Source organism: Bos javanicus, chromosome 8 (assembly GCF_032452875.1).
Source record: "Bos javanicus breed banteng chromosome 8, ARS-OSU_banteng_1.0, whole genome shotgun sequence".
Classification (NCBI taxonomy): Eukaryota; Metazoa; Chordata; class Mammalia; order Artiodactyla; family Bovidae; genus Bos; species Bos javanicus.
Window position 1 is genome coordinate 77,706,145 of NC_083875.1, and position 24,075 is coordinate 77,730,219.

The window sequence follows — 24,075 nt, forward strand, 5'->3', positions numbered from 1 at the left end:
TTGCCAGCTTTGTGTCTAAATGAACAAATAACAGTAAGGATTACAGTTATCCTTGATTATTCCAGATAATACAAATAGGGACATGAAAAATGAAACTAACACATACAGTGTACCAAGTCCAGTCTAATAGCAACTTTCATCCTCTTCCCTTGAGCTACAAATAAATGGCAAAATCATCTACTGTAAATGTTCACTCCTCTACACCCTTCATGTTGAGTGAAGGAGTTAGTGTACAGTGATATAGTCTAAAGGCCCGTAAGCCCAAAGGCCATTTGTGATCAACCACTAAGTAACCACAAGTTGAGTAAATTTTACAGACCAAAAAAAAATTACCAATGTATGCAAAAGACTAAAATGTTAAACAATATGGAGATAATATAAATGCTCAATTTAAATATATAAAATAGAAACAAATGCTACTTTTTTATAGTTATAAGCTATATAATGCATTTCAACACATAGCCCTATATCAAAGCTTAGTGATAAATGCTAAATTCACAAGGTCGAATTATCAGAAACGTCCTCTCATTTACTTTAACTACAGTGTATCTTCAGTAGAGGGTGTTTTAATGGATGCCCCTGTACACAGAGTTACTCAAATTTTTAAATCTTAACTATTTTCTATGTTCATTTAAAATAAGATAAAATAAATCATCTGCTATTCATTTCCTCTCTCCCTTTCATCGTGGGTGGAGAAATTTCTTAACTAAACATTCCAAATCACCAGACAAAGCTTAGTCCACATGTTTGTGGTATCTCTCAAAACTTGAGGAGAATCTCATAAAAACTTTATGTTAATACTTTGATACAAGGATGGATTTTTACGACAGAGTTTAAAGGAGAACTTTTATACAAAATTTAGGAAGGCTGGTTCAAACTTTCGATGACTTAAAATATCTACATCAATAAATGTGTAAATACCTTTTTGTGTTCTTCATATTCTAATTTACTCAGCAACAATGCCTTCTCAAGATCTGCTTCAAACATTTCAGATGTCAGCTAAAAGTAAAAAGTTTCACAATAAACAGATATAGCATTATATGACACCAGCGAAATAACCATGATAATATATACAGAATAAGAAAAAAAATACTTTAAAAAACAGTTGGGTTCTCCAAAGTTATCTATCCATACCAAAGTAGAGAACTCCATGTTTTATAGATGATACCAAAGCAAAAACTTACAATTTTGATATTTTTACTTCCTCGTTGTCAATTATCTGTTGTGTAACACAATCTTTTTACTCTAATAAAAAAAAATCTTACAAAGAAATTGACACTATAACAGATGTCAAAGATGGTATCTAGTTTTGGAGGCACAAAATACAATGTTACTAAAAACAAATAAGAATACTAAAAACTCAATAAGCATTATAAAACATACCATGTCCTTAATATAGCCTAATTTGCAGGTACAGAACCTTTAAATAAGGTGACCAATTGTTTTGGCATATGCCTTATGTTACAGTAAAATTACAGTGCATCTTTTTATTGTTTTCTTTTTATTCCTTTTGTATGACTGGTCTACCTTTAAAGTCATCTAATACTACTGTAGTAAAATGATTCTTTGTGATCTGTATCTTTTGGTTCCTCTCCCTCACCACTCAGTCTCACCTTAACCTCTGACAATTCAGCTCCTGCCACCTCCAATCAAATTAGTCTTTAAGACTTACTTTTCCTATTTCCTAACTGCCCAACAGAATTGGTACCGTATCTGAATGAGACTTTGGGTTGTCTACCTTTGGAGGTAAGGTATGTCTGCAGCTAAATATAGGATAGTTGCAATAGGACAACAGTAAACTATCCTGGATTTGTTTACATGTATGTGTCAACTTATTCATACCATATAAAAACATACCTTCAATGGGCATTGCTTTTAATCTGTCCACAATACCTTCCTTTATTCCTCTGAATAACAACACTTCAATCCAGTGTCCTAGGATTCTGGCAAGACAGTCACCACCTGATTCTTTACACCACTCGCTAGCATATCCACAAACACCCCAGCTGCCATTGCAACCACCAACAGGAAGGGAGCAAAGGACCCAGCTATTTTTTGTTCTCTTGGGAATTAAATTTTGAGAACAAACACAAAGTAAGTAGGGTTCAATCAGCTGATTATAGCCTCTAAAAGGAGTATACTAGCTCTACTAGTTCATGCCTAAGAGCACCCCAGAATTTCTTAGTTTTCCTCATTCCCAAGGTCTCATTGTTTAGTTTTTAATTCAAATCTGTTAATTAGTATCATTTACCAAATTATTTTTTGCCCAAGTTACTCAGAATTGTTTCTGCTGCTTAACAATTTTAAAAAACTGAACTAAAACAGAAATAAGTTCCTAAAAGCAGTAATCTGTTTCAAAGGGATACCTTGAAAATTAGAAAAATGTTAACACTGGACATCAGGACCTGGTAAATCATTTATTTCTAATCAATGTTATCCCTTTGAAAGTATCTCATCCAACCCTATACTGAGATAACAAAAAGAGGGGAAAAACTAGGTTTATCACAAAAAAATTAATCTAACTCAGAGAAAAATACAATTAGAACTGAAATTGTAAATAAGGGCATACAGAAATTCTCGTTAATTCCCAAGTGAATTGTACATACTTTTTCTAAGGAATAACTGAAAGAACTGAAGAATTACTTCAATCCAAATGAATAATGATCAGGAAAAAGTAATCTTTCTTAAAGGTTAACTTTTTATACTTTATTATATAAATGTGTATTTAAAGTTAAAAGGTAAAAACAAATTGGATTCATGTTGTTGTTGTAGTTGTCCAGTCACTAAGCCATGTCCAACTCATTGTGACCCCATGAATTGCAGGATGCCAGGCTTCCTTGTTCTTCACCATCTCCCAGAGTTTGTTCAAACTCATATTCATTGAGTTGGTGATGCCATCCAACTATCTAATTCTGTTGCCCTCTTCTGCCTTCAGTCTTTCCCAGCATCAGAGTCTTTTCCAATGCAGTTGGCTCTTCACATCAGCGGCCAAATTATTGGAGTTTCATCAGCTTCAGTATCAGTCCTTCAGTGACTATTCAGGGTTGATTACCTTTAAGATTGACTGGTTTGATCTCTGTGCTGTCCTAGGGATTCTCAAAAGCGTCTTCTACAGAACTACAGTTCGAAAGCATCAAATCTTAGGCACTCGGCCTTCTTTATGATCCAACTCTCACACCCTTACGTGACTACTAGAAAACCATAGCTTTGATTATGCAGACCTTTGTTGGCAAAGTGATGTCTCTGCTTTTTAATACGCTGTCTAGGTTTGTCATAGCTTTTCTTCCAAGGAGCAAGTATAGTTTCATTTCATGGCTGCAGTCACCATCGGCAGTGATTTTGGACCTCAAGAAAATAAAACCTGTCACTGTTTCCATTTTTCCCCCTTCTATTTGTCATGAAGTGATGGGACTGTATGCTATGATCTTAGTTTTTTGAATGTTGAGTTTCAAGCCAGATTTTTCACTCTCCTCTTTCACCTTCATCAAGAGGCTCTTTAGTTCCTCTTCACTTTCTGCCATTAGAGCGGTATCATCTGCATTATCTGAAGTTGCTTATTTTTCTCCCAGCAATCTTACTTCCATGTTAATGACATGGATTCATGTTAGTATCACACAAAAAAAGGAAATTTATATCAATCTTTCCACCAAAACACAAAGCAAACAGAGTACAAAATATTTCAATATAATTAGAGCATAGCAAAAGTAACCCCATAGAAAAAGTAACAAAACTACTTAAATTTATTCTGAGCAAAGTTGTTTCAATTTACCACCATGCTATTAACCCATATTAATGACATTTAAAATTTACAGAAAAGGCATTTAAGATTATTTCCAATATGTCACATATTCTGACTAATATTCCAAAAACAAATCCCTGGGCAAGAGAAGAAGTGATGAAGGTGGGAGTCTTGCAAGATGTCATTATTCTTTTTCATATTATCTCATATAACTTAAGTATATAGGTAGCTGATTCTAAGAGCATGATAAAAATGAATGAAGTGGACCTTTTAAAAGTAAAAAATATGGCTCTCCCCAACATTTGATTCTAAACATAGCAGTTTAGAGCTTACATTTACCTTTTAATTATTAACAAAAACTAGTATACAAGGAAATACAATTAGGATAAAATGATTTAAATTTCAGTTTAGCTTTATTAAAACTACAACAAACTTATAAAATGTCACTATATGATCAATCAGTTTATAAGGATTCATAGAGAACCTTCTATGTGCTTTGCCTGTAGGCCTTAAAGAAGAAGCATAAATTTGGCTTTTGCCCTCAAAGCATTTCTACCCCAGTTGGGAACAGAAAACTTATGCACATGACACACAGAGAACAGAATGAGATATTAAAAGTGCTACAAAAGTTGAGGGGAAAAAGGTAAACAAGAACAAAGAAGCATACACAAAAGAAACTATTAAGTTGGTCCTTAAAGGATAGATATCATTTGGATAGGTAGAAAAGGAATGAAAGTATTTTAGGAGAAAGAGTCATATGAACAAAAGTATGATATTAAGAACAGACACATCATGGGATACATGATAAAAGATGAGTTCTATGAAATACAAGAGGAATGTGAAAAAACACAGGCTTTGAGAGATCACACAGGTGGATGATTTAAATTTCTCTTCTACCCATGCTAGCTGTGACATGGGGCAAGTTACGTTCTTCTGTGAATTTCAAGTTTGCTGCTGCTGCTAAGTCGCTTCAGTCGTGTCCGATTCTGTGCGACCCCATAGACGGCAGCCCACCAGGCTCCCCGTCCCTGGGATTCTCCAGGCAAGAACACTGGAGTGGGTTGCCATTTCCTTCTCCAATGCATGAAAGTGAAAAGTGAAAGTGAAGTCATTTAGTCAAGTCCGACTCCTAGCGACCCCATGGACTGCAGCCTACCAGGCTCCTCCGTCCATGGGATTTTCCAGGCAAGAGTACTGGAGTGGGCTGCCATTGTCTTCTCCAGAATCTCAAGTATATTTATACATAAAAAGAGAACTTAAATACCTACCTTGCAGGGTACTTTTAAAAATTTAAAGCTATAATATATGTAAAGTACCTAGTACAGTGCCTACCTTGCACAAGAGTTGCACACAGTAAATAAGAATTCCTCTTCTCTATGCTGGAGAACAGGAGAAAATAAGACTGTTTAGGTAGGTAAAATTGGGTTCCAGACACTCCCTAAAAACTAGGGATTCAGGATAGATCAAAGAGGAACACTGATAAAAGTGATTTTAAGAAATAAACTGGCATATTAGGAGAATGAGAACTTAGAATCAACGGGTCTGGCTAAACTACTGCAGTCCCAGCATACAGAAACCTGGACCTGACCATAGCAATGCAGGAAACAAAGAACACCATTTCTCAGCAAAGAATGACCAAGTTTTAGAACACTGATTAAATATGAAGAATGAAAGAAGGATGAATCAAAAATAAGATTTTTGATTCCATATAACAGGGAGAGAGGCAGCACAAAGCTACAATATCAAGAAAAACAAAACATGATTCCAAATTCCCTAAAGTTGTCTAAATTAGAGAATTAATCATAAGACTGCTATAAATGTAGTTTTCAATGTAATTAATTATCAGTACATGTAAAGGTAGAACTGAGAGGGGAAAAAAGTTTGGGCCTGAAAGACAGATAGTGGATAAGAAAATGCAAATAAAACCATGTTTCTTAAAAAGTGCCTTATATGTAAGTTTGCAAGTTGAGAGCTGCTCATCATTTTCTTTGTACCCATGGGAAGAGGATGAAAGGAAGAAAAAGAGGAAATGACCCTAAAATGCCTACAGGATTGGAGAAGATACTTACATGTGTCCAAGATGGAGTACTTCAGACTCCCTTCCTCTAGGCTTCCTTCATGCCTCCTATCCCTGCTGCTGCTAAGTCACTTCAGTCGTGTCCAACTCTGTGTGACCCCATAGACGGCAGCCACCAGGCTCCCCCATCCCTGGGATTCTCCAGGCAAGAACACTGGAGTGGGCTGCCATTTCCTTCTCCAATGCAGGAAAGTGAAAAGTGAAAGTGAAGTCACTCAGTCGTGTCCAACTCTTAGCGACCCCATGGACTGCAGCCTACCAGGCTCCTCCATGCATGGGATTTTCCAGGCAAGAGTTACTGGAGTGGGATGCCATTGCCTTCTCCGGCCTCCTACCCCTATCCAGTAGTAAAACATTTTTTTTGTATTTAAATAAACCTATAGGCTCAAGGGTTTATGATCAGTTAAGGAGTATGAAAAACTGATGAAAAATGAGGACAGTAAATATTTTAGGACATTTTAAAAAATTTGCAAATCAAAGTACCATAAATATTTTACCCACTTTAAATCCAAGCAAAACAAATCCCAAATGAAGAGTTAATAGTTAATTTCCAATTCTCATAGGCATCATGGGAACAGGGTTATTGCAGAACACGGGACATAATTCTGAGAACATTTAACACTTGCAACCAAGTGTTTAGCTACAGTAGCAGTAGTGCCCTCTGCTCCTCTAACTCAATGATTTTCAAAGTGTAGAAAGCAGAATTATTTCCCAGAAAACTTCAAATAATCTTATTGAACATTATGATTTTTAAAGTTGGCAAAACCAATACAATATTGTAATTAACCTCCAATTAAAATAAATTTATATTAAAAAAAGTTGTCAATATTCTGCAAAAACTATGTGTTCATATTAATGATCATGTTCCATTCAAGTCAGCTAACACACTTTCATATCTTCTGAGTGCTATTTACATTTACTAAGTTGAATGCTTTAATTATATATCAAAGTAGTAAAAATAGTTCACTGATTCATGGAAGGATTAAAAGTAGCAATGAAAGTAGTAAATAATACAACTTATAAAAAAATAGCATTAATTTTAAAAATGGACAGGACTCTAATACAGTGAATACAGAATATAAATCTGTGTGTCAGGACAAAAGTGGTATCATATAAGCAGCTAAAAAGGAGAATAACAGAAAATTAAAATACCAAAATTAAGAGCCTCTTGATGAAGGTGAAAGAGGAGAATGAAAAAGCTGGCTTTAAACTTAACGTTCAAAAAACTAAGACCATGGCATCCAGTCCCATCACTTCAAGGCAAACAGATAGGGAAAACACAGAAACAGTGACAGATTTTATTTTCTTGAGCTCCAAAATCACTGCGGATGGTGACTGCAGCCACGAAATGAAAAGACATTTGCTCCTTGGAAGAAATGCTATGACAAACCTAGACAGCATATTAAAAAGGAGAGACATCACTTTGCCGACAAAGGTCCATAAAGTCAAAGCTATGGTTTTTCTAGTAGTCACGTATGGATGTGAGAGTTGAATCATAAAGAAGGCTGAGCACCAAAGAATTGATGCTTTTGAACTGTGGTGCTGGAGAAGACTCTTGAGAGTCCCTTGGACAGCACAGAGATCAAACCAGTCAATCCTAAAGGAAATCAACCCTGAATATTCACTGGAAGGACAGATGCTGAAGCTGAAGCTCCAATACTTTGGCCACTGATGTGAAAGGCCAACTCACTAGAAAAGACCCTGATGCTGAGAAAGGCTGATGGCAGAAGGAGAAGAGGGCAACAGAGGATGAGATGGTTGGATGAACATGAGTTTGTGCAAACTCTGGGAGATAGTGAAGGACAGGGAAGCCTGGCATGTTGAAGTCCACAGGGTTGCAAAGAGTCAGACACAACTTAGCGACTGAACAACAAGACACCAAATACTTGACATTTCAATTTACTGAACCATCAGTCTATTTGTTCCTAGTTTTCTGCTATGAAATATGGTCAGACCAGTGACCTGAAGACATAGTTTTTGTTTCACTTTCAAAGTGCAATAACCTGTGTGAGTTTTTCCAAAACAAGTACCAAGTAATGCTTTGGAGAACAAAAGTGATGAATTTTGTTGCTAAAGTAAAAAAAAAAACAAAAACAAACAAACAAACACAAAGAGCACTCTTTATAGTGAAATCAAGTGCAAGTCAAACTATCACCAAGAGACTTATTATACCAGCCACAAGGTTAATGAGAAATATCACTCTCACAAACAAAAAACAGAACAAGCTATTGGCAAAACACCTTTATCAGGTGGACTAGAGGATAGAATGTGAGAAAACAATTAACTATGCACATGCCAGCAGACATTTCACTTCAGAGTTGGACAAAACCAGTGATATGTGGGGTCTGAGTCAATACAACAGGACAAAGAAATACACAGAATCTGATCTATTTTTCATTCAACATCCATTAGAAGAGATTTTTCTATTATTTTTGAGCCATGATGTAAAATTTTAAAAGGGTAACACTGGAATCAGTACTGTGTACGCTAAGTCACTTCAGTCGTGTCAGACTGCGGGGCTCTATGGACTATAGTCCATAACGTTAACTGCCACCTCGACTTTCATAAAATGTTCTAGCTCCTTGATTTTTATTAAAACAAAAAATAGGTGCTGTCTAAAATAAATTTCTGTTCCCTGTAACAAATCTTTTTCAAAGTGCACTTTCACTTTGGACATTAAGTACAATGTTCTCCTTTTATGTGGCAGAAACTTTTCTTCTGTTGACATGAGATTAACTAAGATTCAGTGCTTGCTCCTAAGTAGATGTAATGGATGCTTCTTTACTGTCTATCTTGTTGCTGTTTAATGCAGCTCTCAGATTTTATGCTGAGGCTTAGTTGATGTAAATTTATGTTATTACTTTGACGATTTAGGAGTAGGAAACTGTCTTGGTATTACTCTTCTATATTTAAAATAAATGGTCATATAACAGACAAGATTTCTATATCCAGCTTTTCAATCGGCTCAGTTTGAATGTCATTCTTTTGGCAGTGGATATCCAGTTTCTCCAAAACCATTTGTTGTAAAGACATACATGGAGTTTCTCACAGTGCTGTTGCCCTGTGTGAAGAAGAATACCCACCACAACTGCACGCCTTCTGCCTACTACAGTCAGTCTGGTCCCTATTTTTAAAATCTATTATTCCACACAGTAAAATAGATTGCAAGTGGTATACTATCTATCAGTTTCAGAGCTTGCCTTATCTCTTCTTTACTTATCAGTGTAATTATCCCAGGAACTACGCTACTTCCCAGGACTTTGATTATTTTCCTACAAGTCAGACTTCCAAATAAGGTACCAGGTTTTCCTAAGTGACCCATCAATAGTATATCTAGTAGAAATTCCTCAAAGTTCCTCAGCCTTGGATGACATTTTTAGATAGGGTTAGGGCCAAGTTAACTATTTCTTTCTCCTAATTACCTGGTCATTTTGGCAGTAATCAATAGGGTCAGGAAGAAAGGCAATAAATATCTGTTCTTAAGTTCCCATATTACATGGAATTTATTTTGATGCAGAACTGAGCAGTTTTCCTTTATTAATTTTCCAGTGCCCCTTGGGCCACTGGGAGAAATTCTCTCCAGTGAAGACACTGGGAAATTCTATTACTGTCTAAACAAGTGTATCATTAATAATACTTCTAAACCAGAATAAAATGTCATAATGAATGCTGCAAAAGGAAAACAAGAATCAAATAATCCCCCTAAAATAAGATGATTTATCCAGTTAACCAGTACCCTGAAATATCATTTTTGCACAGCTCCAGTGTAATAACAAATGCTTGTAATGATGAGCCTGAGGCACTACAAATTTCTATAGAAAATGTTATAATTAACATAGCTTATGTTAAGAGCATGGTTTAGTATAATTCTTTTAAAACTGAAACTCAAGCACAACAGGTATAGCCACTCCATTAAGCCAAACATCTGCTAAAATAATATTTATTTCCAACAGATCAAATGACAGTTTAACAGATAAGAAAATAACTATTCATTTTTCATACATACAGCATCTCCTAGAGTACATTCCAAATTTAGTATGTCATTTTCCTGAATACCACAAATACAAAAAGAAGCTGATTGGTTTTATTAAATTATCTCTTTGATTTAGTTATAATGACATTTCTTTAATAGAGGCATAAAAGAAGAAAACATTGCATAAATAGGTTTAAAAAAAGAAATGTCACAAACTTTTACAACAAGACTGAAAAGGAAAAGTTTCCCCTCAAAGTCTTTCTTCTTTAAACAAACTGTCACTGACTATTTCTAGTTAGTATTGGTCTTACAAATATGATTTTCTTTACTTTAAATAATTTAATCCTGTTTTTCTACCTTCCCTATCTCTACCTCATTTGTAAAAAGGCAGATGAAGTAAAAACTCAGAAAATAACTGTTTGAAACTAACAAACTAACAAAAATAATAGATGTGTCTATCTGCTTTCCTAGTTAGAAAAAACCAGAACCTCTTATTAAAAGTAGCATACACGTGTGAGTTAATCCAATATAAAATGCTCCTCAGAACAGTAGTGTCATGGTTGGATGCACTGCTATATAAAAAATGCAAAAATTCACTGAAATCTAAAGCAAAACAACTTAATTTACTTAGCTGACCTGCTCATCTCTTTGTCTCCACTCTTGCCAATTTTCTTCTCGTGAATCCTTCTGTACTGGGTTTGGTAATGAAAGCTCATGTTGAGCATTACAAATAGCATGGGAGGATTTCTGTGGAATTTTCTTAAAAGCAAGATTCCTGAGCTATGGAAAAAAAAACAAAAAAAAAATATTAAATTCAGTTTACCAATACTGGGATACTAATGATTTTTTTGGAAGTTAAGAAATCAATATTTTTATACTTCTAAATACTCATTATGCTAACTCACAAAGTCACTATGTGAACTTTTGTAATCTTTGTAGAATTTCACCAGCTTGAGAAAATTTTGGTGGATTTCTAGATGAAATGATTAGTAAGTAAAAATGGATTATACTCTATTATACCACCATTTGAACCAATTTAATGATCCTGGTTTACTAAAGGGTTTATAGGAATAGAGAACAGGATAACAAGTATGCTTTTAAAATACAAAACAATAAGGTTCAATAAGATTAAACTTTAATGGCTTATAAATTTAAAAGTTTAAATAGTGAGAGAAGATAGCTTGAGGAACTCTAGCAACTACTTTGCTAGTCATGAAAAATACAGAGCCTACAACTGGCAATATATGGTTAGGAAAATACTTTAATTGGTTACAACAGTACAGTGGGGAAAGAGGACAAATCTTAGAGGTCTGTCTTAGGTGATACAGATTGCTCTACATTAGTAAGTTTGAGGAACTTTAAAATATGATGACAAGAGACAGAGCAGTTCAAACATTCATGCCCCATGATTATCTCATTATAGATGTCTGCCGTTTACATTTAATGTAGAATAATGAGCTTCTAATGCAGCAGACATTAGTGTCTACCCTAACAATGTTTGCAAGGTAAAAAGTTCGAGTGAGAACAGATGCTAATTTTGTTCCTCTTATATTGTAAAGACTGTAGCAGTTTCCCCTGTATCTCTAAAAGGGGGGGAAAAAAAAGTGATCTAATAGCTTTAAAGATTTCTTCAATAAAAGCAATGGATAAGTTTTTCAAAAAATACAGGGCCTAGCCCACAAAGTAACATAATGAATTAAAACTGTACTGGTCAAGCCACTCCCAACAGTAAGAATAATCTGAGACACAGAGGTTGAAACAGGGAGAAAAGTACTGAGAGGCTATTATGGATTAAATTGTATTGCCTCAAAAAATATGTTGTAGGCCTAACTCTTGCTGTCTGTGAATATGACCTCATTTAGAAAAAGGATCTTTGCAAATATAATCAAGTTAAGGTTAAACTGAATTAGGCTGGGCCCTAGTGAATGAAAGGTATAGACAAAGATATACGAAGCCAAGAACACGGAGGACTGACAGCTACCATAAGAAGCTAGGAAGAGGAGAGAGGAAAGGAAGGATTCTACTCAGAAAGAGCCTGGTCCTGTTAACACCAGGGTTAGAACTTTCAGCCTCTACAACTGTTAAGTGAATACATTTCTGTTGGTTTAAGTCACCCAGCTTGTGGTATTTTGTTACAGAAGTCCTAAGAAACCAATAAAGAGGCTTTAAATCAAGGATCAACAATTTAACACAGACTATTCTGCAGGAGGGAGTGATGAGATGCAAATACTGCTTTAAGTAGGTGGTTTCTGTTGTGGGAAAGCAGAGTAGAGGAGATGCTGTTAAGAGATGAAGCCATGGCAGGTTCAGTGCTGATTACAGAAAATCGACTGATAGAACTATCGCTACGCAAGTGGGAAGGGAGGATCCTCAGGCTCATTCTCAGTAATGCAATGTAAACCCCACTATTATCTTATTTTCTGTTGGCCCAAATCATCTTTAATTCCAAAAAGAAAATGGTAGGCAATCAAAAGTTCTCTAACTGGACTTCTGAAAGGTTTTATAGTGAGAAAAATGTCTTTTAAAAAAGTGACCCTGTGTGGCAAAATTTTAAAGAGGTACTCAGAAAGCAATGGTGATGGAAATTAACAAATTGAAAAGGCTTTTTCACAGTCTTGGGATATTATAAAATGAATATAGAGAGGAAAAAAACACTTTTACTACTTCTCTTATTCAGTGATAGAGAAAGGTCCTTATATACCTTCGGCTCTATTAAAAGACAAACACAGGCTAGAGTTGTTTTTCAGTATTTCTTTTTTTTCTTTTTCTTTTTAATATATATTTATTTATTTTAATTGGAGGTTAATTACTTTACAATATTGTACTGGTTTTGCCATACATCAACATGAATCTGCCACAGGTACACACGTATTCCCCATCCTGAACCCTCCTCCCTCCCAGTATTTCTTTTAAAAATAAATGGGCATATTACATGTTGGTCATATAACTCATGCTAGGAGTATTTAGGGGAGAAGGATCTGTCTTGTACTTACTACCCTTAAGAAACAGATGACAAATGCATAAAAATGTATGCATTTCAAGGCTAGTCATAGGATTATTATCTATAATAATAAAAAAAAAATGGGAAACCTAAATGTTTATCACAATAGTCTGATTAAGTAAACTATGACAAAGCCACATACTTTTAAATAATGTGGACACATTTAAAATAATGTTGATTTTTATTTTCCATGTGAGATTTACTCACATGGAAAACTGCTCATGCTAATTTTTAAATAGCCAGTTATAAAAGTCTATTATATAATCTAATTTCATTTAAGTTAAATATGAATGTAGATATATATGTGTGCATGTCTATATATTCAAAAAACATATGTATGTGTACAGAAAACACATACCAAAATATTAATTTGTTATATCTCTAGTTAAAGTCACTAGAGAATAAATATTTTTATTTTATATTCAAAGTTGATGTTTTTTTTAAATATTTTTTATTTTATATTCAGAAATGATCTTTGTTTCGTTTTAAGACTTCCTGTGTTTCTCAGGAACTTTTTGGAATGAGCACATAAGCTTCCATAGACCAGGAAAAGAAAGGCATTCAATATGTTCACTACATTAGACTTCAAATACACACAAATTCATATATTTATATATATATTATAGTCATCATTACCAAGTACATATGGACCAGGAACTGTGGATACATGGATCAACAAGATAGTAACTGTCCTCATGCTTACAATCTACTGGGAAAGCAGATGTGAAATAATTATAATTGCTACCTCATTTGCTTCACTCTGCTGCTGTTCCTTCTTTTTTCTTCTTTTCTCTCTTTTTTTCTCATTTGTAGTTGATTTATTTGTTTGAGACTTTCCAGTATTTCGACCTTTGCCTTTTCCAGGCTCAGAATCAGAACCACTGCCACTATCCACTTGCAACAAGGCAAAACGAGAGGCAGTAGTGGGGACGGAACTAAGTACAGCTGAGGCCATTGTAAAGATTTTTCTTTCAAAATATTTCTGTCAAGAATAATTCCTGTGGGAAGGGAGAAAGGAGGCAGATGAGTAAACACAGTAAAATCTGTTTTAGATATCAGAACAAACAGAAATACACACACACTTCTCCTGACACTGGATTTAGTAACATTTGCATTCATACCCACAGTCCTACGGGCAATAACATACTTTTTAAACTTAAGTAAACAACATAAAATGTATAATATAAAACAAAAAATCATATACTGAGATTTCACAATTATTACAAGGCTGCTGCTGCTGCTGCTAAGTCACTTCAGTCATGTCCGACTATCCATACAGTTTCCAAAATTAGTGACTTTCCTCCTTCTTTTAAATACGCCACCATATATCTATGAAGTACATCCTAAGTCTGCCATAATTCGTACATATATTTATGGAGAACATCCTAAATCAATACAGTTTATTAATACAATGAAAAAGTACATATATCATTTTTCACTGCGCTAGAGACCACTGGTCCTGCTGCTGCTGCTGCTGCTGCTAAGTCGCTTCAGTCGTGTCCGACTCTGTGCAACCCCATAGACAGCAGCCCACCAGGCTCCTCCATCCCTGGGATTCTCCAGGCAAGAACACTGGAGTGGGTTGCCATTTCCTTCTCCAATACATGAAGGTGAGAAGTGAAAGTGAAGTTGCTCAGTCGTGTCCAACCCTGAGCGACCCCATGGACTGCAGCCCACCAGGCTCCTCCGTCCATGGGATTCTCCAGGCAAGAGTACTGGAGTGGGCTGCCATTGCCTTCTCCCACCACTGGTCCTACTACATGCTTACCCTCAACTTTGAAGACAGGGAAAAAGGAGCAGGAAAGGAAGAACATTCTTATCATATACAAATTCTGCCTGAAGTTTGATTCTAGAGTGACAGCAAAATAGAGAACTTACCTTCGAGAAGGAAATGGCAACCCACTCCAGTATCTTGCATGGGAAATCCCATGGACAGAGGAGCCTGGCAGGCTATAGTCCACGGGGTCACAAGAGTCGGTCAGACACAACTAAGCAATTAAACCAACGCCACCACCACACACGCAAAACCTGAAAATATTCATAACCAACAGAACCACACATCAAGAATTACTGAAGGAGGTTCTTTAAGTTACAGGGAAAATCATCCCAGACAGAAATGTGGCTCTTCACAATAGACAGAATAATACTGGAAATAGTAACTACATTGGTTAAGTGCATAAAATTTTCTTCTATATAAATGTCCCTAAAGCATGACTACAGAGAAGGCGATGGCACCCCACTCCAGTACTCTTGCCTGGAAAATCCCATAGATGGAGGAACCTGGTAGGCTGCAGTCCATGGGGTCGAGAAGAGTTGGACACGACTGAGCGACTTCACTTTCACTTTTCACTTTCATGCACTGGAGAAGGAAATGGCAACCCACTCCAGTGTTCTTGCCTGGAGAATCCCAGGGACGGCGGAGCCTGATGGGCTGCCGTCTATGGGGTTGCACAGAGTTGGACACGACTGAAGCAACTTAGCAGCAGCAGCAGTAGCAGCAGCAGCAAAGTATGACTATTATAACAAAAATTATTATATATATATAAATTATATATGTAAAATTTATACTATGTAATATATAAATTATATATAATATAAAAACATATTATAACAAAAATACCATATATTGTGTTTTTATAACTATACATGTAAAAATAAAATGTGTTATCTCAATAGTATAAAAAAGAGAACTTAAAGTCTCTCAACCAAAGGAAACTGTTCAAAATCACCTTCTACCATCTTTTTAGTTAACTAATCTCAGTGCACCCTCTTTCAGTTTTTTTTTCTTTGATTGTAGCTAATTCACGGAGAAGGCAATGGCAATCTACTCCAGTACTCTTGCCTGGAAAATCCCATGGATGGAGGGGCCTGGTGGGATGCAGTCCATGGGGTCGCTAGGAGTCGGATACGAATGAGTGACTTCACTTTCACTTCTCACTTTCATGCACTGGAGAAGGAAATGGCAACCCACTCCAGTGTTATTGCCTGGAGAATCCCAGGGACAGGGAGCCTGGTGGGCTGCCGTCTATGGGGTCACACCGAGTTGGACATGACTAAAGTGACTTAGCAGCAGCAGCAGCTAATTCACAATGCTGTGCTAGTTTCAAGTGTACAGGGAAATGATTCAGTTATTTATATACATGTATATATTTTTACTCAATTATTTATGCTTCTGAACTGTGGTGTTGGAGAAGACTCTTGAGAGTCCCTTGGACTGCAAGGAGATCCAACCAGTCCATTCTGAAGGCGATCAGCCCTGGGATTTCTTTGGAAGGAATGATGCTAAAGCTGAAACTCCAGTACTTTGGCCACCTCATGCGAAGGGCTGACTCATTGGAAAAGACTCTGATGCTGGGAGAGATTGGGGGGCAGGAGGAGAAGGGGACAACAGAGGATGAGATGGCTGGGTGGCATCACTGACTCAATGGACGTGAATCTGAGTGAACTCCGGGATCTGGTGATGGACAGGGAGGCCTGGCATGCTGTGATTCATGAGGTCGCAAAGAGTCGGACATGACTGAGAGACTGAACTGAACTGATATATATATATATATATATTATTTATGGGGCTTCCTGGTGGCTCAGTGCTAAAGAATCCACCTGCCAACGCAGGAGATGCTGGTCCAATCCCCATGTCAGGAAGATCCCCTGGAGAAGGAAATGGCAACCCACTCCAGTTTTCTTGCCTGGGAAATATTGTAAACAGTGCTCAATGTTCACAGAAGCACTATTAACAATAGCCAAGACATGGAAACAACCTAAATGTCCATCAACAGATGAATGGATAAAGAAGATGTATGTGTGTGTATAGACTTATGTAATCCAAGTCATCTGTTTGTGATATACAAACACAATGGAATAATACTCGTCCATAAAAGAGAATGAAATAATGCCATTTGTAACAACATGGACCTACATATGAACACATTAAGTGAAATAAATATGACAAAGACAAGTATCATATAATATCACTTATATGTGAAACTAAAAATATAAAATACAAATGAATTTATTTACAAAACAGAAATAGACTCACAGACATAGAAAATGAACCCATACTTAACACAGGTGATAGAAGGGGTGAGAGGAAGATTAAATTAGTTTGGGATTAACATATTCACACTATGATATATAAAACAGGTAAATACCAAGCACCTACTGTATAGCAGAGGGAACTATATTCAACCTGTAAACAATGCTGCTATGAAGACTGGGTGCCTTCATGGATTACAGCTTTGTCACAGCGTAGTGGCTTGCATAACTCAATGAAGCTATGAGCCATGCTGTGCAGGGTACCCAAGATGGAAGGGTCATAGTGAAAAGTTCTGACAACATGTGGTCCACTAGAGAAGGATATGGCAAATCATTACTGATTCAAGAAGCCCATGAACAGTACGAAAAGGCAAAAATACATGACACCAGAAGATGAGCCCCCCAGGCCAGAAGGTGTCCAATACATTACTGGGGAAGAGTGGAGGGCAACTACTAACAGCTCCAGAAAGAATGAAGCGGCTGGGTCAAAAAGGAAACAATGCTCAGTTGTGGATGTATCTGGTGATGAAAGTAAAGTCTGACATGGTAAAGAACAACACTGCATAGGAACCTGGAATGTTAGGTCCATGAATCAAGGTAAATTGGACATGGTCAAGCAGGAGATGGCAAGAGTGAACATCGACATCTTAGGAAATCAGTGAACTAAAATGGACGGGAATGGGCAAATTTAATTCAGATAACCACTACATCTACTACTGTGGGCAAGAATCCCTTGGAAGAAGGGATCGTCAACAAAAGAATCTGAAATGCAGTACTTGGGTGTAACCTTATAAACGACCGAGTGATCTCAAATCATTTCCAAGGCAAACCACACATATTCACACTCTGATATATAAAACAGGTAAACAACAAGCACCTACTGTATAGCAGAGGGAACTATATTCAACCTGTAAACAATGCTGCTATGAAAACAGCAAATGGCAACCCACTCCAGTGTTCTTGCCTGGAGAATCCCAGGGACGGGGGAGCCTGGTGGGCTGCCATCTCTGGGGTCACAGAGAGTCAGACACGACTGAAGTGATTTAGCAGGATAGCTTCATTGAGTTATGCAAGCCACTACGCCATGACAAAGCTGTAATCCATGAAGGCACCCAGTCTTCATAGCAGCATTGTTTACAGATTGACTATAGTTCCCTCTGCTATACAGCGGGTGCTTGTTGTTTACCTGTTTTATATATCATAGTGTGAATATGTTCATCCCAAACTAATTTAATCTTCCCCTCACCCGTTCTATCAACATCACAGTAATCCAAGTCTATGCCCCAACCACTGATGCCAAAGAAGTTGAAGCTGACCAGTTCTATGAACATCTATAAGATCTTCTAGAATTAACACCAAGAAAGATGAAATATGTCCTTTTCATCATTGGGATCAGAAGGCAAAAGTAGGAAGTCAACAGATACCAGGAATAACAGTCAAGTTTGGTCTTGGAGTAGAAAATGAAGCAGGGCAAAGGCTAACAGGGTTTTGTTAAGAGAAGACGCTGGTCACAGCAACCCCCCTTTTCCAACCCAAAGGATGTCTCTTCACATGGACACCATCAGATAGTTAATAATGAAAACAGACTGATTACGTTTTCTTTGCAGCCAAAGATGGAGAAGCTCTATACAGTCAGTGAAAACAAGACTTGGAGCTGGCTGTGGCTCCGATCAAATTTCAGGCTTAAAATGAAGCAAGGAGGGAAAACCACCAGGCCATTCAGGTATGACCTAAATCAAATCCCTTATAACAATATAATGGAGGTGATGAATAGATTTAAGGGATTAGATCTGGTAGAGACAGTGACTGAAGAACAATGGACAGAGGTTCAGTAGGCAGTGATCAAAATAATCCCAAACAAAAAGAAATGCAAGAAGGCAGGGTGGTTGTCTCAGGAGGCCTTACAAATCACTGAGGAAAGAAGAGAAGCAAAAAGCAAGGGAGGAAGGGGAAGATATCCAAATGAAGGCAGAGTTACAGAGAACAGCAAGGAAAGGTAAGAAGGCCTTCCTAAGTGAACAATGCAAAGAAATAGAGGAAAACAATACAAGGGAAAGACTAGAGATATCAAGAAAATTCCTTCTTTCTCTTCAAGAAAGCTGAATATATCAAGGGAATATTTCATGCCAAGATGGCCACAATAAAGGACAGAAATGGTATGGACTTAACAGAAGCAGAAGATATTACGAAGAAGTGGCAAGAATACACAGAAGAACTATACAAAAAAGATCGTCATGTGCCAGATAACCACAACGGTGTGACCCACTCACCCAGAGCCAGACATTTTGGAGTGTGAAGTCAAGTGGGCCCTAGAAAGCATCACTACGAACAAAGCTAGCGGAGGTGATGGAATTCCACCTGAGCTTTTTCAAATCCTAAAAGATGATGCTGTCAAAGTGCTATACTCAATATGCCAGCAAATTTGGAAAATTCAGCAGTGGCCACAGGACTGGAAAAGGTCAGTTTTCATTCCAATCCCAAAGAAAGGCAATGCCAAAGAATGTTCAAACTACCACACAATTGCACTCATTTCACATGCTAGCAAAGTAATGCTCAAAATTCTCCAAGCCAGACTTGAACGGTACATGAACTGAGAACTTCCAGATGTTCAAGCTGGTTTTAGAGAAGGCAGAGGAACCAGATATCAAATTGCCAACATCCTACAGATCATAGAAAATACAAGAGAATTCCAGGAAAACATCTGCTTTTGCTTCACTGACTACACTAAAACCTTTAACTGTGTGGATCACAACAAACTGTGGAAAATTCTTTAAGAGATGAGAATACAAGACTACCTTACCTGACTCCTGAGAAACCTATATACACATCAAGAAGAAATAGTTAGAACCAGTCATGGAAAAAGTGACTGGTTCCAAATTGGGAAAGGAGTACGACAAGGCTGTATGTTGTCATTCTGCTTATTTAATTTATATGTGAAGTACATCATCCAATATGACAGACTGGATGAAATCAGAAGCTGGAATCAAGACTGCAGGGAGAAATATCAACAAACTCAGATACGCAGATGATACCACTCTAATGGCAGATGATACCACTCTAATGGAAGAAAACGAAGAGGAATTAAAGAGCCTCCTTATGAGGGTGAAAGAGGAGAGTGAAAAAGGTGACTTGAAGCTCTACATTCAAAAAACTAAGATCATGGAATCCAGTTCCATCACTTCATAGCAAACAGAAGCAGAAAAACTGGAAGTAGTGACAGATTTTATTTTCTTGGGCTACCAATCACTGTGGACAGTGACTGAGGCCATGAAATTAAAAGATGCTTGCTCCTTGGAAGGAAAGCTATGACAAATCTACACAATGTATTAAAAAAACAGACAACACTTTGCTAACAAAGGACTATCTAGTCAAAGATATGGTTTTTCCAGTAGTCATGTATGGATGTGAGAGTTGGACCATAAAGACGGTTGAGCACCAAAGAACTGATACGTTTGAATTGTGGTGCTGGAGAAGACTCTTGAGAGTCACTTGGACAGCAAGGAGATCAAACCAGTCAATCCTAAAGGATGCCAACCCTGAATATTCCTTTGAAGGACTCCTGCTGAAGCTGAAACTCCAATACTTTGGCCACCTGATGTGAAGAGCTGACTCACTGGATAGACCCTGATGCTGGGAAAGACTGAAGGCAAAAGGGGAAGGGGGTAGCAGAGGATGATATGGTTAGATAGCACCAATGGACATGAGTTAGCATCAATGGACTGACCCAATGGACACGAGTTTGAGCAAACTCTGTGAGACAGTGGAAGACAAAGGAGCCTGGCTTGCTGCAGTCCATGGGGTTGCAAACAATCAGACATGACTCAGCAACTGAACACAACAACAAATTAACACTGGGGTACACATAGCTTTTTGAATTGAAGTTTTCTCTGGATAAATGCCCAGGAGTGGGATTGCTGGATCATATAGTAGTAACTCTGTTTTTAGTTTTTTAAGGAGCCTCCATACTATTCTCCACAGTGGCTGCACCAATTCATATTCCCACCAACAGCACAAAAGTGTTCTTTTCTCCACACCTTCTCCAGTATTTATTATTTGTAGATTTTTTTTAGATGACAGTCATTCTGACTGGTGTGAGATGATACCTCATTGCAGTTTTGATCTGCATTTCCCTAATAACTGCTGCTGCTGCTGCTAAGTCACTTCAGTCGTGTCCGACTCTGTGTGACCCCATAGACGGCAGCCTATGTTCTTCACTGCAGTGGGTTGCCATTTCCTTCTCCAATGCATGAAAGTGAAAAGTGAAAGTGAAGTCGCTCAGTCGTGTCCAACCCTGAGCGACCCCATGGACTGCAGCCTACCAGGCTCCTCTGCCCATGGGATTTTCCAGGCAAGAGTACTGGAGTGGGGTGCCATTGCCTTCTCCGCCCTAATAACTAGGCATATTGAACATCTTTTCATGTGCCTGTAGGCCATCTGTATGTTGTCTTTGAAGAAATATCCATTTAGGTCTTCTGCCTATTTTCTGATTGGGTTGCCTTTTTGATATCAAGCTGTATGAGCTCTTTATATATTTTAGAAATTAATCCCTTATTGGTATCTTTCAGCTTTTAAAGAAATTTTTAAACTTATGATATCAAAGGTCCTCTAATAAAAGAATATATATATATAATTGAATCATTTTATTTACACTAGAAACACAACACTGTAAATCAACTATACAATAAAAATTTTTTTAAAAAGGTCCTCTAGTAATATCTAACCCAAATCCTTTGGCTTTACAGATGAGACAACTGGTACTTAGACTGGTTAAGCCACCCTGCAAGTTACTGTCGAAGTCAGGACCACAAATTAGATTTGCTTACACTCTGAAGTTTCTAAGAAGCCTTGTAACTACTAGAAGACTTAAGTACTCTCAGTTCAACAGAAACAGATTTTCTTAATTGTGAAATTCATAAATGTTTTACTTTGAAATGTATTGAATATATAACTGAATAAAATATTAAGTTTAAAAAACTAAAGGAACACTCTAAGTAACCAGCACAGAGATTAATGAAATGTTAACCCACCCTATGGGTCTCCCCAATAGCATCCCCCTAACACCCAACCTGTTCAAAGATAAGTTATTATCCTGATTTGTGTGTTACTTATTCCTTTTTCTTTATAGTTTTATCACGTCTGCCTTGAGCCACAGTGCTCACACCTAAACGAGCTACTGTTATTTCCACAATATCCAACTGCTTACCCAGGACACCCTACTTATTCATTGCAGAAGGAGACTGTTTAAAAGTGTGAATACCAGGAGGTAAGGATCATTAAGGTACATTTTGAAAGCTAACCACACACTATGGTTATCATGTTTTCACCCCCCAGGAGGAAACAAAAATGAGAAGCATATATTCAATGTTCTATCTTAACCTAACAATCCAGAAAATTATTTAGAAATTTTTCAGTTTTTTGTTAAACAATGAGGGAAAATCAAAAGAAGAGCTGATATTCGAAGATGCCATCTAATAGTTACGAAATCAAAGTATTTGTATTATAAGATCATGTTAATACCTATTGTTCCTATGCCCAGAAATAAATGAATTAAGATAAAATACCACAGCATACAGAGATGACATTACACCAATAAAATTAAGACATATTTTTAGGCTTAACTCTTTCCCACAAACTTGAGAATTAAGGCTTTGTAAGTTATTAAAAGGGAGAAAATACTAAAAAATGCAAAGAAATTTTCAGACTCAAAAATATTATAGAAAACATTAATTCTGCTTCCACTTCAACATGCCATGTTAAAATCCTGCTAAGTTTTAGTAGTTCTGACCACTGTAGGTACACTAATCCTACACAGTTGTTCTATAACTACTGTATTTAATTTTAACTCTTGCAACTATAAACTGCATATGATAGCTGTTCAAAAATATTCACTGCCCCTCCCTGAAAAAGAATTATGTATCACTCTCATGTTGAATGCAGACATGGCCAATGTGACTTACCAGTGAAATGTAAGCTTTAAAAGCCGAGCGTGGTGAGCCATGTTTTTTCTCTGCTTCTGTTACTGCAGAAGCATATGCTTAGATGAAGTCTCCATCAGTCAAGTCTGATGGAGTCTGAAACTACAATGAAAAAAATCTCCTTACTAACCTGTAATGGATATGTAGCTTGAGTAGGAAAGCAACTTTGCTTCTTTAAGCTGGTGAGGTTTTCAGGTTGTCACTGCAATATTATCTAACTTTATCATCACTAATAGCTTACACAAATACACTTCCTCTCCAATTTAGGACTGATACCAAAACTGAATTTCATTATCTGGACTGTCCTGCATGAGTGAAATGTTCACAGACATTCTAAACATCTCTTACAAGCTCACAGAAATTGTTTTTCTTTGAAATGAAAAGAAAACAGTTTTTGGCCTTCAGAATTTGCAGTTGAGCCACTGAAAAGAGTCAAAGACCTAAAGATTTTATCTAACATACTACATGAGGAGAACACCAATCTACCTGAAACCCAAGAATCACAGTAGTGACCATGTCTTAAATAGTGGACATATGTGACAAGCAACAAATGTTTCCTGAATGAATGAGAAGAAATAATAAAAGTGAAAAGAAAGCATTAGAATACATTGTGTTAACTGAAAAAAGAATCAGTGATAAACACTCAAAATAACTTTTTCTGATGAGGCAGCTACCTATGCTACACCTTAGCAACCCAAGTGCTTAACTAATGAAAGGTAGATGGAAAGGGGGAAATGTTCACCTGCAATGATCCCTTGTTTGGTCAGGGGCTACAGATGGGAGAAGAGAAGAGTGGTGGCCACCTGTATCACTTTAGTAAAACTAAAGGCAAAAAATAGCTCTACTCAGCAGCTGAGGGAGTAAAGAGATGGGACAACTGGAAGGCTGATCAACTGTATCATAAGTTCTACTTTAAAAAAAAGTGATAAACAGACAACACATCAACTCCCTCATTAGTCATGAGAGGAATCTATGTATCAAAAATGCATATACCATACGCTAACCAATACTTCACAAGTGGGAAGAGGGGTGAAATGTAAACTTTAAATGAACGAAGGGAATAAAAATAATCCCCAGTTTGTAAACATGTTAGTTGTTTACATACCAAAAAGAATGAGATGCATGGGGCTACCCATGATGCCTATCTTCCTTTCTATAGTTTTCATTATTTTCCCAAATAGTCTATAATAATTTTCTATAAGAAAAAAAAAATCTCATCTTGAAAAGGAAAAATGGCTATCTATACCCAAATTCAAAAAGGAAAACATAATATAATCA

At 36.9% G+C, this 24,075-nt stretch overlaps 1 protein-coding gene across 4 annotated transcripts in view; it reads right to left on the reverse strand.

Annotated features, from left to right (window-relative positions):
- The window catches only part of GKAP1 (G kinase anchoring protein 1), a 91,293-nt gene that overhangs the window by 63,678 nt on the left and 3,540 nt on the right, over positions 1-24,075 (reverse strand). For 2 of the 4 annotated variants that reach the window (XM_061426049.1, XM_061426046.1), the window contains exons 2-4: positions 13,536-13,788; positions 10,426-10,569; positions 922-999 (exon numbers count right to left, since the gene is read on the reverse strand). In XM_061426049.1, coding sequence (XP_061282033.1) covers positions 922-999; positions 10,426-10,569; positions 13,536-13,745 — 432 coding nt within the window. In that variant the 5' untranslated portion in view covers positions 13,746-13,788. Of the gene's footprint in view, positions 1-921; positions 1,000-10,425; positions 10,570-13,535; positions 13,789-22,779; positions 22,895-24,075 lie in introns of those variants that run through there. The other 2 variants (XM_061426047.1, XM_061426048.1) reach the window with 2 other exon arrangements.